This window comes from Bicyclus anynana, chromosome 18, assembly GCF_947172395.1.
Source record: "Bicyclus anynana chromosome 18, ilBicAnyn1.1, whole genome shotgun sequence".
Lineage (NCBI taxonomy): Eukaryota > Metazoa > Arthropoda > Insecta > Lepidoptera > Nymphalidae > Bicyclus > Bicyclus anynana.
In genome coordinates this window covers 6,423,534-6,436,033 of record NC_069100.1, presented here as the reverse complement: position 1 = coordinate 6,436,033, position 12,500 = coordinate 6,423,534, and the positions used below count along the sequence as shown (strand labels likewise).

Genomic DNA, 12,500 nt, shown 5'->3' with positions numbered 1-12,500 from the left:
TTGATGAGAACTTTCCACCTTGGATAGGTTGTGACTGTATTAGGGGTCTGGTGACGAAGATGAAGGGGAGTTAAGGGAACTCCTCGACGGTTCACAGTAGCTACCTTGTGTTTGGACTTGATGAACCATATGGATTGTGACTGCATAGGGGGTCTGGTGATGAAGACGGGGGACAGTCACCATTCACGTTTTTCTCAATATTCATATTACGTGTGGATAAAGGGGCAGTGAAATTTTGTATATGAGTTAAGGTAAAATTAAATAAAATTAAAATTGGGATTATAGGACTTAGATACTTATTATAAGAAAATAACGTTTCTATTTGTGTTCACACTCATTAGGTGTGCTAACACTAAAAATTTAAAAATAAAAATAACATCTTACCCATATGCTACCTTCTGATCAGTTTGAAGGCGGTGCCAATCCAGTGTCATGTTTTATTAAAAAATTAAAATACAAACTTTGAAAAGCTCTTGATTTTTTTTTCACATATTTTTTCGTTTTTAACTATAGTGGTGAATCGTTCAATATTGTGCTTACCAAGGTTAAACCTATTAAATTATTATCACTAACTAATGTTAAGTTTTGTTAATTTGTTAAATACTACGATATACACCGCTGTACTATTATGATAATTTAATTTCATTATTTTCGTAACCAGTTGCATAAAATTAGATTTCATGCTTTCACATATCGTACAGTGTAAATAAATAAATTATTTAAACAGTCGGGACCTGTAAAAAAATGTAGACGAACATCATTCTATTCAATATAATAATAGGTCCCGACTGTTTTCTAATTTTCTAATTTTCTAATTGCTTTCTACACACGTGGACTGAGCTTGTTATTTTCTTTTCAGTTTTTGTATAATTTATGCAGTCGGGTTTTTTTATTTGTTTAATTAATTTATTTATTTCACACCTTTTCAGTTACGATAGATATATTTGTTGGTTGCACGTTAAAATAACATGTTGCAATAGTGTTCGCGCCTTCCTAAAAGTCTGCTGATTCCTTGAAGCATTGTCGTTGCTATTCAAAAGGCCAAGGGGTTGGAAATACAGCGGCGTCATTCACTCGACCGTGAAATGACCTCACTCTCAACTAACGCGCGCACGAGACGGTTGTAGCTTGCCAATTTGTCATAGTACCTAACCTTAATTGCAATAAACCATTTCAACCTTCTCCAAGTTTTTCTTTACCATAAGAAAAGTGGCGACCGTGGACAGGACGAGTCAAATTCCCTGGACTAAAATAACTCAAGAGGATCTTCGGCCACCGGCATCGCAGCGCAAGCCGATCAGCTAAGTGCCCTAGTCCTAGCCTAATTTACCTACCTACCTAGTTCTTCTGTCTAGTAGTAAAGTAAAGTAGTTAAGTATAGTTTTCATTCTGTGTGCGCAAGAGTGGCAATTCATCTACGAGTACAAAGGAGTATAGGTACGTACGTGCCTACCTACAATTATATCCACTGGACCTCAGTTAGTGGCTAAATCTAATTAAAAACAAAATACAAATAATATACGGTTTAGATTGTAGTTGCAACTATCAATATAGGTACCTACATAAGTATCTGTATAGAAGTTCATTAATACAAAACACAAAATTATGCAATACAGTTCTTACTTACCTACAAGTACTACTTAAATTAATTAGATTTCTAGAACTTATAGTCATAACTGAGAACTCACTAGCTAACAAATAATAGTTAAAAAATTGCTTATAATAAAACTAAACTAAACTAAGTTTATTATAAAACTAAAAACTACCTGAGTAACTAATAACTATAATATTTACAAGATGTTTAATTTAAATCTATTATCAAAATAGGTTCCTTTTAAATTTAAAGTTAAGCTTACTTCTATCTAGACTATTAAGTTAACGAATTTGTTTGCGAAACACACTATTAAGATAACTCAAACGCACTTATTTAGTACGAAATACATCACAATTTCACGAATTATATCACAATTTCAGGTGCAGCGACAGCTGACATTATACCGACGACCCGGCCGGCCGAAGCGATAAGGAACCGGTTTTTAAACAAAGGAGGAGCGTGAGCTACGTATTGTTTTGCCTAGCTTCAAATAGCGTAATCGTTTTTTTTGCAATTTTGTGATTGAGTTTGCATTTTAGAGTATTTACAATGTCTGAAGCGACTTTAAAGGAGCTGAACGTAAAACGAAGCTCAATTAAAGGAAGATTAACTAAATTTCGAAATTTTTTACATAGTTTTGAGTCTATAAAGTCCCCAAGTGAAGTAGAAATGACAAAATTAACGATACAGTTAGGCAAAATTGAGAGTTTAGGTAGCATTTTTGACGAGTTGCAAAGTCAGATTGAGGTTCTAAATGCTTCTGAGATGGACGATGAGCTTGAGGAACGTGATGCAATTGAACTCGAGTTTGCCACCTTGGTTGCCACGGGTCAGCAGTATCAAACAAGACATAGTCGGGGAAACAACGTTACGGACGTTAACAGTTCTTCCTCTCATTGTTGCCAAGAGCAAACGGGCATAGGTTTCAAGCCTCCCACTATACAGATTGCAAAATTTGATGGTTCCTACTACAAGTGGCTCGAATTTCGCGATTTATATTGTTCTTTAGTTCACGATAACAAACGAATACCAACGCCCATCAAATTTTGCTATCTTAATTCGTATGTGGAAGGTGAGGCTGCAAGAGTAATTAGCAATTTAGAAGTCACTGAAGCAAATTACGATAAGGCGTGGGATCTATTGCGTGAGCGGTACGACAATAAGCGTTTACTTGTTAAGAGTCACCTGAATGCACTGCTAAATTTTGAAATAAAGTCTAGCGAGACAGATAAGGCTTTAAGACAAATCGTTGATACTCTAAATAAAAATTTACGTGCTCTAACCAGCTTAGGCGAACCAACCTCCTTTTGGGACACTATCATAGTTCACATTGTTTCTTCTAAGCTTCCCAGCCAGACTAGCATGAAGTGGGAAGAATTTAGAAATTCCATTGAGGGATCCCCTACGGTAGAACAATTTAATCAATTCCTTAAAGACCGTGCCGATGTTCTGGAATCCTACAACCACTCGCGTACCACTAGTAATTTGACTTCTGATTTTAACGGCAAGAAAAGGCGATCACAATCCGTTATGGCCGCCCGTGTAGTCACAGATACTCAAGGCAAATCTAATGTAACGTGTGATGCCTGTAATGGATCACACCGCATATATGATTGCGAAGTTTTCAAAAGCAAATCAGTAGACCAACGACAGGCTCTAGTTAATAGTTTGAAACTTTGCAGGAACTGTTTGCGCAGCGGGCACAGTGCATATTTTTGTCGAAGTGGGACTTGTCGCAAGTGTAAGGGACGACATAACACGATGGTGTGCAGTAATAACCAAAAACCTGTTCCACAAACCAATGTGGAATCAACGTTCAGCAACTCAGCTAAGGCATCTAACGATCTTACAGTTAACGTTGCTAAGCATGACAGAAAGGTAACGATTTTGTCTACTGCCTTGGTAAAAGCGATCAACCCAGCCAACGGCAAATTCGTAGTAGCACGCGTATTACTAGACTGCGGTGCGGAATCTAGTTTTATTTCAAAGGGCTTGCAACAAAGGTTAAATTTAGAGTCTGTGCCTATAAAACCCATTAATGTGATAGGTATCGGAAACTCAACTTCTTGCTCTGTTACAGAGATGTGTACGTTCGAACTTAAATCATTATTTAGTAACTATTCAACTAAATTAACTTGTCCAGTGCTATCAAAATTAACAGGAAATATTCCAAAAACCCTAATATACACAAACGATTTACGAGTTCCTTCTGATATTCAGTTGGCTGACACTAGTTTTTACGAGCCGTCACCAATAGACGTGCTGGTCGGCGCTGATATTTTTTGGCAAATCGTAGGTACTGACCGACAATCGTTAGGTACAAATAAACCTTTTTTAATAAGTTCAGAGTTCGGCTGGATTTTGTCTGGCCCTAGTCATTCAGGAACTCTTCCTAGTAAAATCAATTGCAATTTTGAAGTCGGAATTTCCCATTCAGATAACCTCGAAAAACTATTGAACCGATTTTGGGAACTGGAAGAAATTTTACCCAGAAGTCTATTAAGTGTCGAAGAGAAGTCTTGTGAAGGTCACTTCCAGACTCACACCTCACGTGATTCTTCGGGCAGATTCTGCGTTCGTTTACCTCTAAAAGATTCCCCCAGCTCCTTAGGAAATTCTTATATAATCGCAAAAAAGAGATTTTTAAATTTAGAAAAACGTTTTAGAACACAACCACAGCTCAAATCTCAGTACGTTGAATTTATTAACGAGTATGTAAAGTTGAACCACTGTTCTGTTGTGAACATACCCAGATCGGAACCGTCCTATTATTTAAGCCACCATCCAGTATTTAGGCAACAAAGCGAAAGCACTAAATTAAGAGTAGTATTCGATGGTTCTGCTTCCACATCGTCAGGCATCTCTATCAATGACTTGCAATTCATTGGACCACGAGTTCAAGATACACTGTTTTCTATTTTATTGCGTTTCCGTCAACACAAATACGTGTTGACAGGTGACATAGAGAAAATGTTTAGACAAATAACTATGCACGAAGACGATCGTAATCTTCAGCTCATTTTATGGCGAGACAACGAGTCAAAACCGCTAGAGATATTGAGACTCAATACGGTAACTTACGGTTTCGCGAGCGCTAGTTACTTAAGCACAAAGTGTATTTGGACATTAGGAGAGGAATGCGAGGATGAATTAATAAAAAAGATAATTCAACACGATTTCTATATGGATGATTTACTGACAGGAGCCGACTCCATATCAGAATTACGTTATATTTTAGATTCGATTATTTCTGTTTTACGTTCGGGTTGCTTTCCTTTAAGAAAATTTAAATCTAACGTCATGTCAATTTTCGAAAATTCTTTAATAAATCCTCAAGAGACACTAACGCTAAGCGAATCCACAAGCACTCTCGGTCTGCAATGGAGGCCATCCACCGACAGTTTAAGGGTTATAATGGATTTTTCAAAAGACACTGACAAAGTAGTAACCAAGAGAGAAATTTTATCAAGCTCTTTCAAGGTGTTTGATCCTCTAGGACTTATTTGCCCATGCACTATTGGACCGAAGGTGCTTATTCAAGAATTGTGGCGTCGCGACATTGGTTGGGATGAGCCAGTGCCTTCGGACCTTCAGCGAGCTTGGGAAGACTTGCGAACAGAATTGACAAAACTTGAATCGTTGCAGGTCCCAAGGTTAGTTATCTGTAGTTCTCCTAGTAGAATAGAACTTCACTCATTCTCTGATGCGTCTATTTCAGCTCACGGTGCCTGCCTATATCTCAGATCTATTAGTTGTGACGGGCAAATAGAAGTCAAGTTACTATGCGCGAAGTCTAAAGTTAATCCTAATAAACCTATTACGATTCCGCGTTTAGAGCTCTTGGGAGCTCTTTTGGCCGCTCGTTTATCCAAGTCTGTGCTAGAGTCCCTGAGGTGCACTGTCGATTGCTGCGTTCATTGGAGCGATTCCAGTGTTGTTTTGGGTTGGCTACTCACAAATCCGAACAAATTAAAAACATTTGTCGCCAATCGCGTTGTAGAAATCTGCGAGACAACTCTGTCATCGAATTGGCGTCACGTGCCAACAGATCAAAATCCCGCAGACCTTATCTCACGTGGCACCAAGGCTACCAACCTGCGAGCATCAACTCTTTGGTGGTCAGGTCCAGAGTTTTTAACAAAAATTGATTCCGAATGGCCCGTCCTGAACAAACAATCAGAGTGCGAGTTGCCGGAAATAAAAGCTCACACAACTCAAGTGTCAGAGGCGTTTGTTGATTTCCAAAGATTTTCTAACTTCATGAGGCTCAAAAGATCATTCGCTTACTTATTGCGTTTTGTTCATAATACGAGATTTCCTAAAAGTAAAAGAAACGGTCCTCTGACAGTTGACGAGTTGAGCCTAGCATTAATTTATCTTTGTAAATTTGCTCAAATCCAATCGTTTTTCGAAGAAGTTAATGCATTATCAAGTAAACGCGACATCTCAGCAAAAAGTACCCTCCTAGCGCTTACGCCTTTCCTAGATGAACAAAATGTTATGCGTGTTGGTGGTAGACTTGAATGTTCAAATTATAGTTACGACAAGAAACATCCTATCTTACTGCATTCAAGGCATCATTTGACATACTTAATATTTCAATACGAGCACTTTAAACAGATGCATGCAGGACCTCAACTATTGCTATACGTGGTTCGGAACTACGTGTGGCCTATAGGCGGTCGAAACCTAGCGCGTCGTGTCGTGCGTAGCTGTATAACGTGCAAGCGTCTCAAAGGAAAAACTGCAATGCCAATGATGGGTCATCTCCCATCGCAACGCACCACACCAGCATTTCCTTTCCAGACTTTAGGCGTGGATTTCGGGGGCCCGTTCACCATTTTGAATAGAAAGGGTCGTGGGGCTAAAGCATCCAAATGTTATTTGTGTCTGTTTATTTGCTTCAGGTATAAGTGCGTACACTTGGAAGCAGTGACGGAATTGACTAAAGAGGCGTACATAATGACCTTACGTAGGCTAATAGCCAGGCGTGGAAAACCTGGGGAGATTTTTAGTGATAATGGCCGAAATTTTATCGCAGCATCCAAAGAAATAGCCAATTTCTTAAAAGAGGCACCGAATTTTCTCTCTGACTTTGCGGCTATCGAGCAAATAAAATTTCACTTCATTCCAGCTTACGCTCCTCACTTTGGAGGCCTATGGGAAGCTGGTATCAAGTCAGCTAAGCACCACATAAAGCGCGTTATGGGCAATACCAATTTAACGTATGAGGAATTGTCTACTTTGTTCGCACAGGTGGAAGCTATTCTAATAGCCGCCCTCTGTGTCCTATCTCTTCTTCCCCTAACGACTATCAATCCCTTACCCCAGGGCACTTCCTGATCGGTAGGCCGCTGACATCGCTAGCGGAACCAACGTTGGAGATGGACAACCCTTCTCGCCTGCAACGTTACGCACGCATCGAGCTAGCCCGTCAGCATTTTTGGAAACGGTGGCAAAACGAATATATCTCCGAGTTGCAGCACCGCTCCAAGTGGCGCACTCACGGCGGAGAAAAACTTCAAGTGGGAGACCTGGTGCTTCTTCGAGAAGAAAACTGTCCCCCTCTTCACTGGCGAATGGGACGAGTGAAACAGTTGTTTCCCGGCGTCGATGGCGTATCCAGAGTAGCCGACATCACCACGCAGAAAGGAGACGTACGAAGGGCTCTCACGAAGCTGTGCCCTCTACTGTGTCAAGAAACACTGTAATACTGGAAGTATTCCAGGGGGGGAGTTTATGTTCGCGCCTTCCTAAAAGTCTGCTGATTCCTTGAAGCATTGTCGTTGCTATTCAAAAGGCCAAGGGGTTGGAAATACAGCGGCGTCATTCACTCGACCGTGAAATGACCTCACTCTCAACTAACGCGCGCACGAGACGGTTGTAGCTTGCCAATTTGTCATAGTACCTAACCTTAATTGCAATAAACCATTTCAACCTTCTCCAAGTTTTTCTTTACCAAATAGTAAAAAAAAAAAAAAAAAGTTTTTTTTCACTTCGACTCTATATAGCGTCTCACAGGTAGTGTTGTTGGTTTTTTTTTTTTATTTTTTCATTTCACCTAACTAAGAACACTTGGGTTAACCTTAACCTCCTCCTTTTTTTTTTGAAGTCGGTTAAAAATGTAAATACCCTAAACAACAACAACAACAACAACAACAACAACAACAACAACAACAACAACAACAACAACAACAACAACAACAACTAGTCGAGTAGAAAGTGTAGAAAAAGTTGTTCACGAAACACCTCCCCCCCCCCCCCCCCCCTCCGAGTCATTTTCGTAGTCGAAAATGTTTTTCCGGCCCGTTTTCGGGACACACAATAAACGAACGGCTCGATTTTTTGATTCGTTCAAAATAACACATACACATGTACACAGATTGCGCCGTCAGCGCGTTTACTACTATGACAGGGTCGTGGCGCGTCGACGTTTGAGGTGATTGTGTGAGAGTCTGGTGGCGCTCGCTTTTCTTCTCGGGTGTCGACGTGACACGGCGCGTGTTGTGCGTGTGCGCGCGTTATCGTGTTTTTGCGATACGTTTGAATTGAATATATACGTGTACGTACGTACATGTTAATATATTAATTTATATGTGTGTGTACGTATGTATATATACGAATGTACAACGTGGTGCGTGCGCGCGCGTACGTTCAAAAAAAAAAAAAACAACGGCGTTGCAACCGACGGAATCGCGTTTGACGCTTTTCCACACCCCGTGTAGTATGTATAATCGTCGTACGGCGAGAAATTCACAAACCACGGTGTCGGTAGCTTGATTTACTGTGTGCGGGGCGGCATCGTGTGTCGCCCTGGAACAATGTGTACTCCCAACTTGATTGAGCAATCAGAGAGTCTGGATGACGGTCTCTCACACTCCGGGCGACGACCCACGTGTGGTTTTCCGCAGAGTCACTGTTAAAACACTTACGGCTTCACTCTAGCAGTGGAGCGCCGTGTGTGGTATGTACGTCTCGTTCATAGAACGTTCAAGTTTCTTTGGGACCCGACGACAGCACTGCGAGAGTGTCTAATGGCATACTTTTCTGTGCGGTCGGAGGACGTGTCCTGTGAGATTGCGTCGTGTACGCTCTTCTTGCACAATGTCGGGCACCGCGCCGCGCTCCGTTCGCCGGAGCCGTGGCGCGATCACGTGCTTCAGAGGCCCTCTGCCACGCACGCACACCACCACCCACTCCCCCGCCTGTCGCGTGCGACGTGTGTCCGTCGAGCTTCCGGGTTGGGGACGAAGTGTGGGTGTGTGTTTGTGGGTCGTGTGGCGGGGGGAAGAGAGCTTAGATAATAATATCAATATCTGCTCCCTGGTTGATCCTGCCAGTAGTTATATGCTTGTCTCAAAGATTAAGCCATGCATGTCTCAGTGCAAGCCGTATTAAGGCGATACCGCGAATGGCTCAATATATCAGTTTTGGTTCCTTAGATCTTACTCGGTTACTTGGATAACTGTGGTAATTCTAGAGCTAATACATGCAATCAGAACTCTGACCAGTGATGGGACGAGTGCTTTTATTAGATCAAAACCAATCGACGGAGGGCCTCGCGTCCGAAGTCGTTAATTTTGATGAATCTGGATAACTTTTGCCGATCGCACGGTCCAGTACCGGCGACGCATCTTTCAAATGTCTGCCTTATCAACTTTCGATGGTAGTTTCTGCGACTACCATGGTTGTCACGGGTAACGGGGAATCAGGGTTCGATTCCGGAGAGGGAGCCTGAGAAACGGCTACCACATCCAAGGAAGGCAGCAGGCGCGCAAATTACCCACTCCCGGCACGGGGAGGTAGTGACGAAAAATAACGATACGGGACTCTTACGAGGCCTCGTAATCGGAATGAGTACACTTTAAATATTTTAACGAGGAACAATTGGAGGGCAAGTCTGGTGCCAGCAGCCGCGGTAATTCCAGCTCCAATAGCGTATACTAAAATTGTTGCGGTTAAAAAGCTCGTAGTTGCATTTGTGCGCCGCGCTGTCGGTGCACCGCATCCGCGGTGATACTGACACGTCTGCGGAGCATATCGTCGGTGAGCCGTCGTTAACGCGACGGTTCAATATCAAAATCCTATCGCGGTGCTCTTCGTTGAGTGTCGAGATGGGCCGACAATTTTACTTTGAACAAATTAGAGTGCTCAAAGCGGGCTCAAAATGCCGCTTGAATATTTCGTGCATGGAATAATAGAATATGATCTCGGTTCTATTTTGTTGGTTTTCAGAACTCCGAGGTAATGATTAATAGGGATAACTGGGGGCATTCGTATTGCGACGTTAGAGGTGAAATTCTTGGATCGTCGCAAGACGAACATCAGCGAAAGCATTTGCCAAAGGTGTTTTCATCAATCAAGAACGAAAGTTAGAGGTTCGAAGGCGATTAGATACCGCCCTAGTTCTAACCGTAAATATGTCATCTAGCGATCCGCCGACGTTACTACAATGGCTCGGCGGGCAGCTTCCGGGAAACCAAAGATTTTGGACTCCGGGGGGAGTATGGTTGCAAAGCTGAAACTTAAAGGAATTGACGGAAGGGCACCACCAGGAGTGGAGCCTGCGGCTTAATTTGACTCAACACGGGAAATCTCACCAGGCCCGGACACCGGAAGGATTGACAGATTAACAGCTCTTTCTTGATTCGGTGGGTGGTGGTGCATGGCCGTTCTTAGTTGGTGGAGCGATTTGTCTGGTTAATTCCGGTAACGAACGAGACTCTAGCCTGCTAAATAGGCGTCGTCATTTAGGTGTGCGCGACTCCGGTCGCGCAACTCACTGGCGGCGTATTAAAGTTCTTCTTAGAGGGACCGGCGTCTTCGAGGCGCACGAGATTGAGCAATAACAGGTCTGTGATGCCCTTAGATGTCCTGGGCCGCACGCGCGCTACACTGAAGGAATCAGCATGTTCTCCCTGGCCTAGAGGCCCGGGCAACCCGTTGAAACTCCTTCGTGCTGGGGATTGGGGTTTGCAATTATCCCCCATAAACGAGGAATTCCTAGTAATCGCGGGTCATAAGCCCGCGATGATTAAGTCCCTGCCCTTTGTACACACCGCCCGTCGCTACTACCGATTGAATGATTTAGTGAGGTCTTCGGACCGACACGCGGTGGCTTCACGGCCGTCGGCGTTGCTGGGAAGTTGACCAAACTTGATCATTTAGAGGAAGTAAAAGTCGTAACAAGGTTTCCGTAGGGGAACCTGCGGAAGGATCATTAACGTACCGCGTACGCACATGTTTGCGTTTGCGCGTGCTCGTGTTGTCAGAGACGCACCGATCTAACCTCACTCACTCACTCACTCACTCACTCACTCGCTCACTCGTACCACCCAACAAAACGACAACGCATGTGCACAACAAAAAACGAGAAAACGAAAACCATTACCCTGGACGGTGGATCACTTGGCTCGCGGGTCGATGAAGAACGCAGTTAACTGCGCGTCATAGTGTGAACTGCAGGACACATTTGAACATCGACATTTCGAACGTACATTTCGGTCCGTGGAGAAACATCCAGGACCACTCCTGTCTGAGGGCCGGCTGCATAAATACACACACCACACTGTCCACACAGTGCGACACGTGGCGCGTCCGGTGCAGTGCGTGCGTGCGCCGTTCGACGAGAGTGTCTCTCGATCGGCGGCGGCGCACGCGCTCCGCAGGTCCGCTTCCGTTTACGGTGAATCTGTGGCGACGTACGCGCGCACGTGTACGTGCGTGCCGCTGACGCGCACGCGTAGGCGGACTCGACGTCCGGACTCGCGCGGCGGCGCCGTGCGCTCTCGCGGCGCGCCCCTCTCGCCTCGCGGCGGGGGAGCGCGCTCGCGTGCGCGAACGGCGCCGTCGAGCCGACGGATATCGCGTCTGCCTCCACTTTTATCGTTGGCCTCAGATCAGGGAGGATCACCCGCCGAATTTAAGCATATTAGTAAGCGGAGGAAAAGAAACTAACCAGGATTTCGTCAGTAGCGGCGAGCGAACGCGAATCAGCCCAGCACTGAATCGCGCGGCTTTAACGGTCGCGGGAGATGTGGTGTTCGGGAGGTTCCGCTATCTCGCCGTCGCCGCTCCCGTCAAAGTTCGTCTTGAACGGGGCCGCTTTCCCGTAGAGGGTGCCAGGCCCGTAGCGACGGAGCGAGGCGGCGAGAGGGACGCTCCTCAGAGTCGGGTTGCTTGAGAGTGCAGCCCTAAGTGGGTGGTAAACTCCATCTAAGGCTAAATATTACCGCGAGACCGATAGCGAACAAGTACCGTGAGGGAAAGTTGAAAAGAACTTTGAAGAGAGAGTTCAAGAGTACGTGAAACCGTTCAGGGGTAAACCTGCGAAACTCGAATGAACGAACGGAGAGATTCATCGACATCCGACGGCGCGCGGGCGCGCGCCTCGATGTCGCGCGCGTGCCCCCTCGCGGGTGCCGCGGCGCGGCACGGGTCGCGTCCGTCCAGTACCGTCGGCGTCGTGCACTTCTCTCTCAGTAATGCATCGCGACCCGTTCGACGTCGGCTTGAGCGCCGTCCGATTCGCCCAGCGGCGGGCTCGCGCCCTCCGCTGGACCGCGACGGTGGCCGGCCGGCTGTCGGACGGTATAGAAGTGAACCGCGCACGCGCCTCGCGCGCGTCCGGCCCGACGCAAGCTCGCGCCGTACACACTGAAGGTCGCGGTCCTGCCTGAGCGCGGACCGCGACGCGGCGCCGCTGCTGTCGCAGCCGTGACGTCTCGGACCGTGCGCGTCTCAGTCTGCGATGAGTCATTTTCGGGCACTCGCAGGACCCGTCTTGAAACACGGACCAAGGAGTCTAGCATGTGTGCGAGTCATTGAGTTGTCTTTGTCACAAAACTGAAAGGCGCAACGAAAGTGAACGTAGGGAGGATGGAGCGCCGGTCCCGGTCGGCCTCCC

General features: G+C 45.1%; 2 protein-coding genes and 3 non-coding genes across 5 annotated transcripts in view; all 5 read left to right on the top strand.

Annotated features, from left to right (window-relative positions):
- The first annotated feature begins 987 nt into the window (after positions 1 to 987).
- LOC128198975 (uncharacterized) lies at positions 988 to 6,871 on the top strand. Its single transcript, XM_052887052.1, has 2 exons — positions 988 to 3,472; positions 5,091 to 6,871. Exons 1-2 carry the CDS (start codon positions 2,144 to 2,146, stop codon positions 5,217 to 5,219), a joined length of 1,458 nt encoding a protein of 485 aa, XP_052743012.1. The 5' UTR covers positions 988 to 2,143; the 3' UTR covers positions 5,220 to 6,871.
- Positions 6,344 to 7,536, top strand: LOC128198961 (uncharacterized). Its single transcript, XM_052886970.1, has 2 exons — positions 6,344 to 6,566; positions 6,851 to 7,536. Exons 1-2 carry the CDS (start codon positions 6,344 to 6,346, stop codon positions 7,303 to 7,305), a joined length of 678 nt encoding a protein of 225 aa, XP_052742930.1. The 3' UTR covers positions 7,306 to 7,536.
- A 1,378-nt stretch (positions 7,537 to 8,914) lies between these two features.
- Positions 8,915 to 10,817, top strand: LOC128199025 (small subunit ribosomal RNA). Its single transcript, XR_008251729.1, has one exon. It is a non-coding gene; the product is annotated as a small subunit ribosomal RNA (ribosomal RNA).
- Positions 10,818 to 10,982: 165 nt separating this feature from the next.
- On the top strand, positions 10,983 to 11,139 carry LOC128199120 (5.8S ribosomal RNA). Its single transcript, XR_008251797.1, has one exon. It is a non-coding gene; the product is annotated as a 5.8S ribosomal RNA (ribosomal RNA).
- A 344-nt stretch (positions 11,140 to 11,483) lies between these two features.
- Positions 11,484 to 12,500, top strand: part of LOC128199073 (large subunit ribosomal RNA) — a 3,923-nt gene continuing 2,906 nt past the window's right edge. Inside the window, exon 1 of the ribosomal RNA XR_008251774.1 lies at positions 11,484 to 12,500. This exon is cut by the window's right edge and continues 2,906 nt beyond it. This is a non-coding gene — a ribosomal RNA (large subunit ribosomal RNA).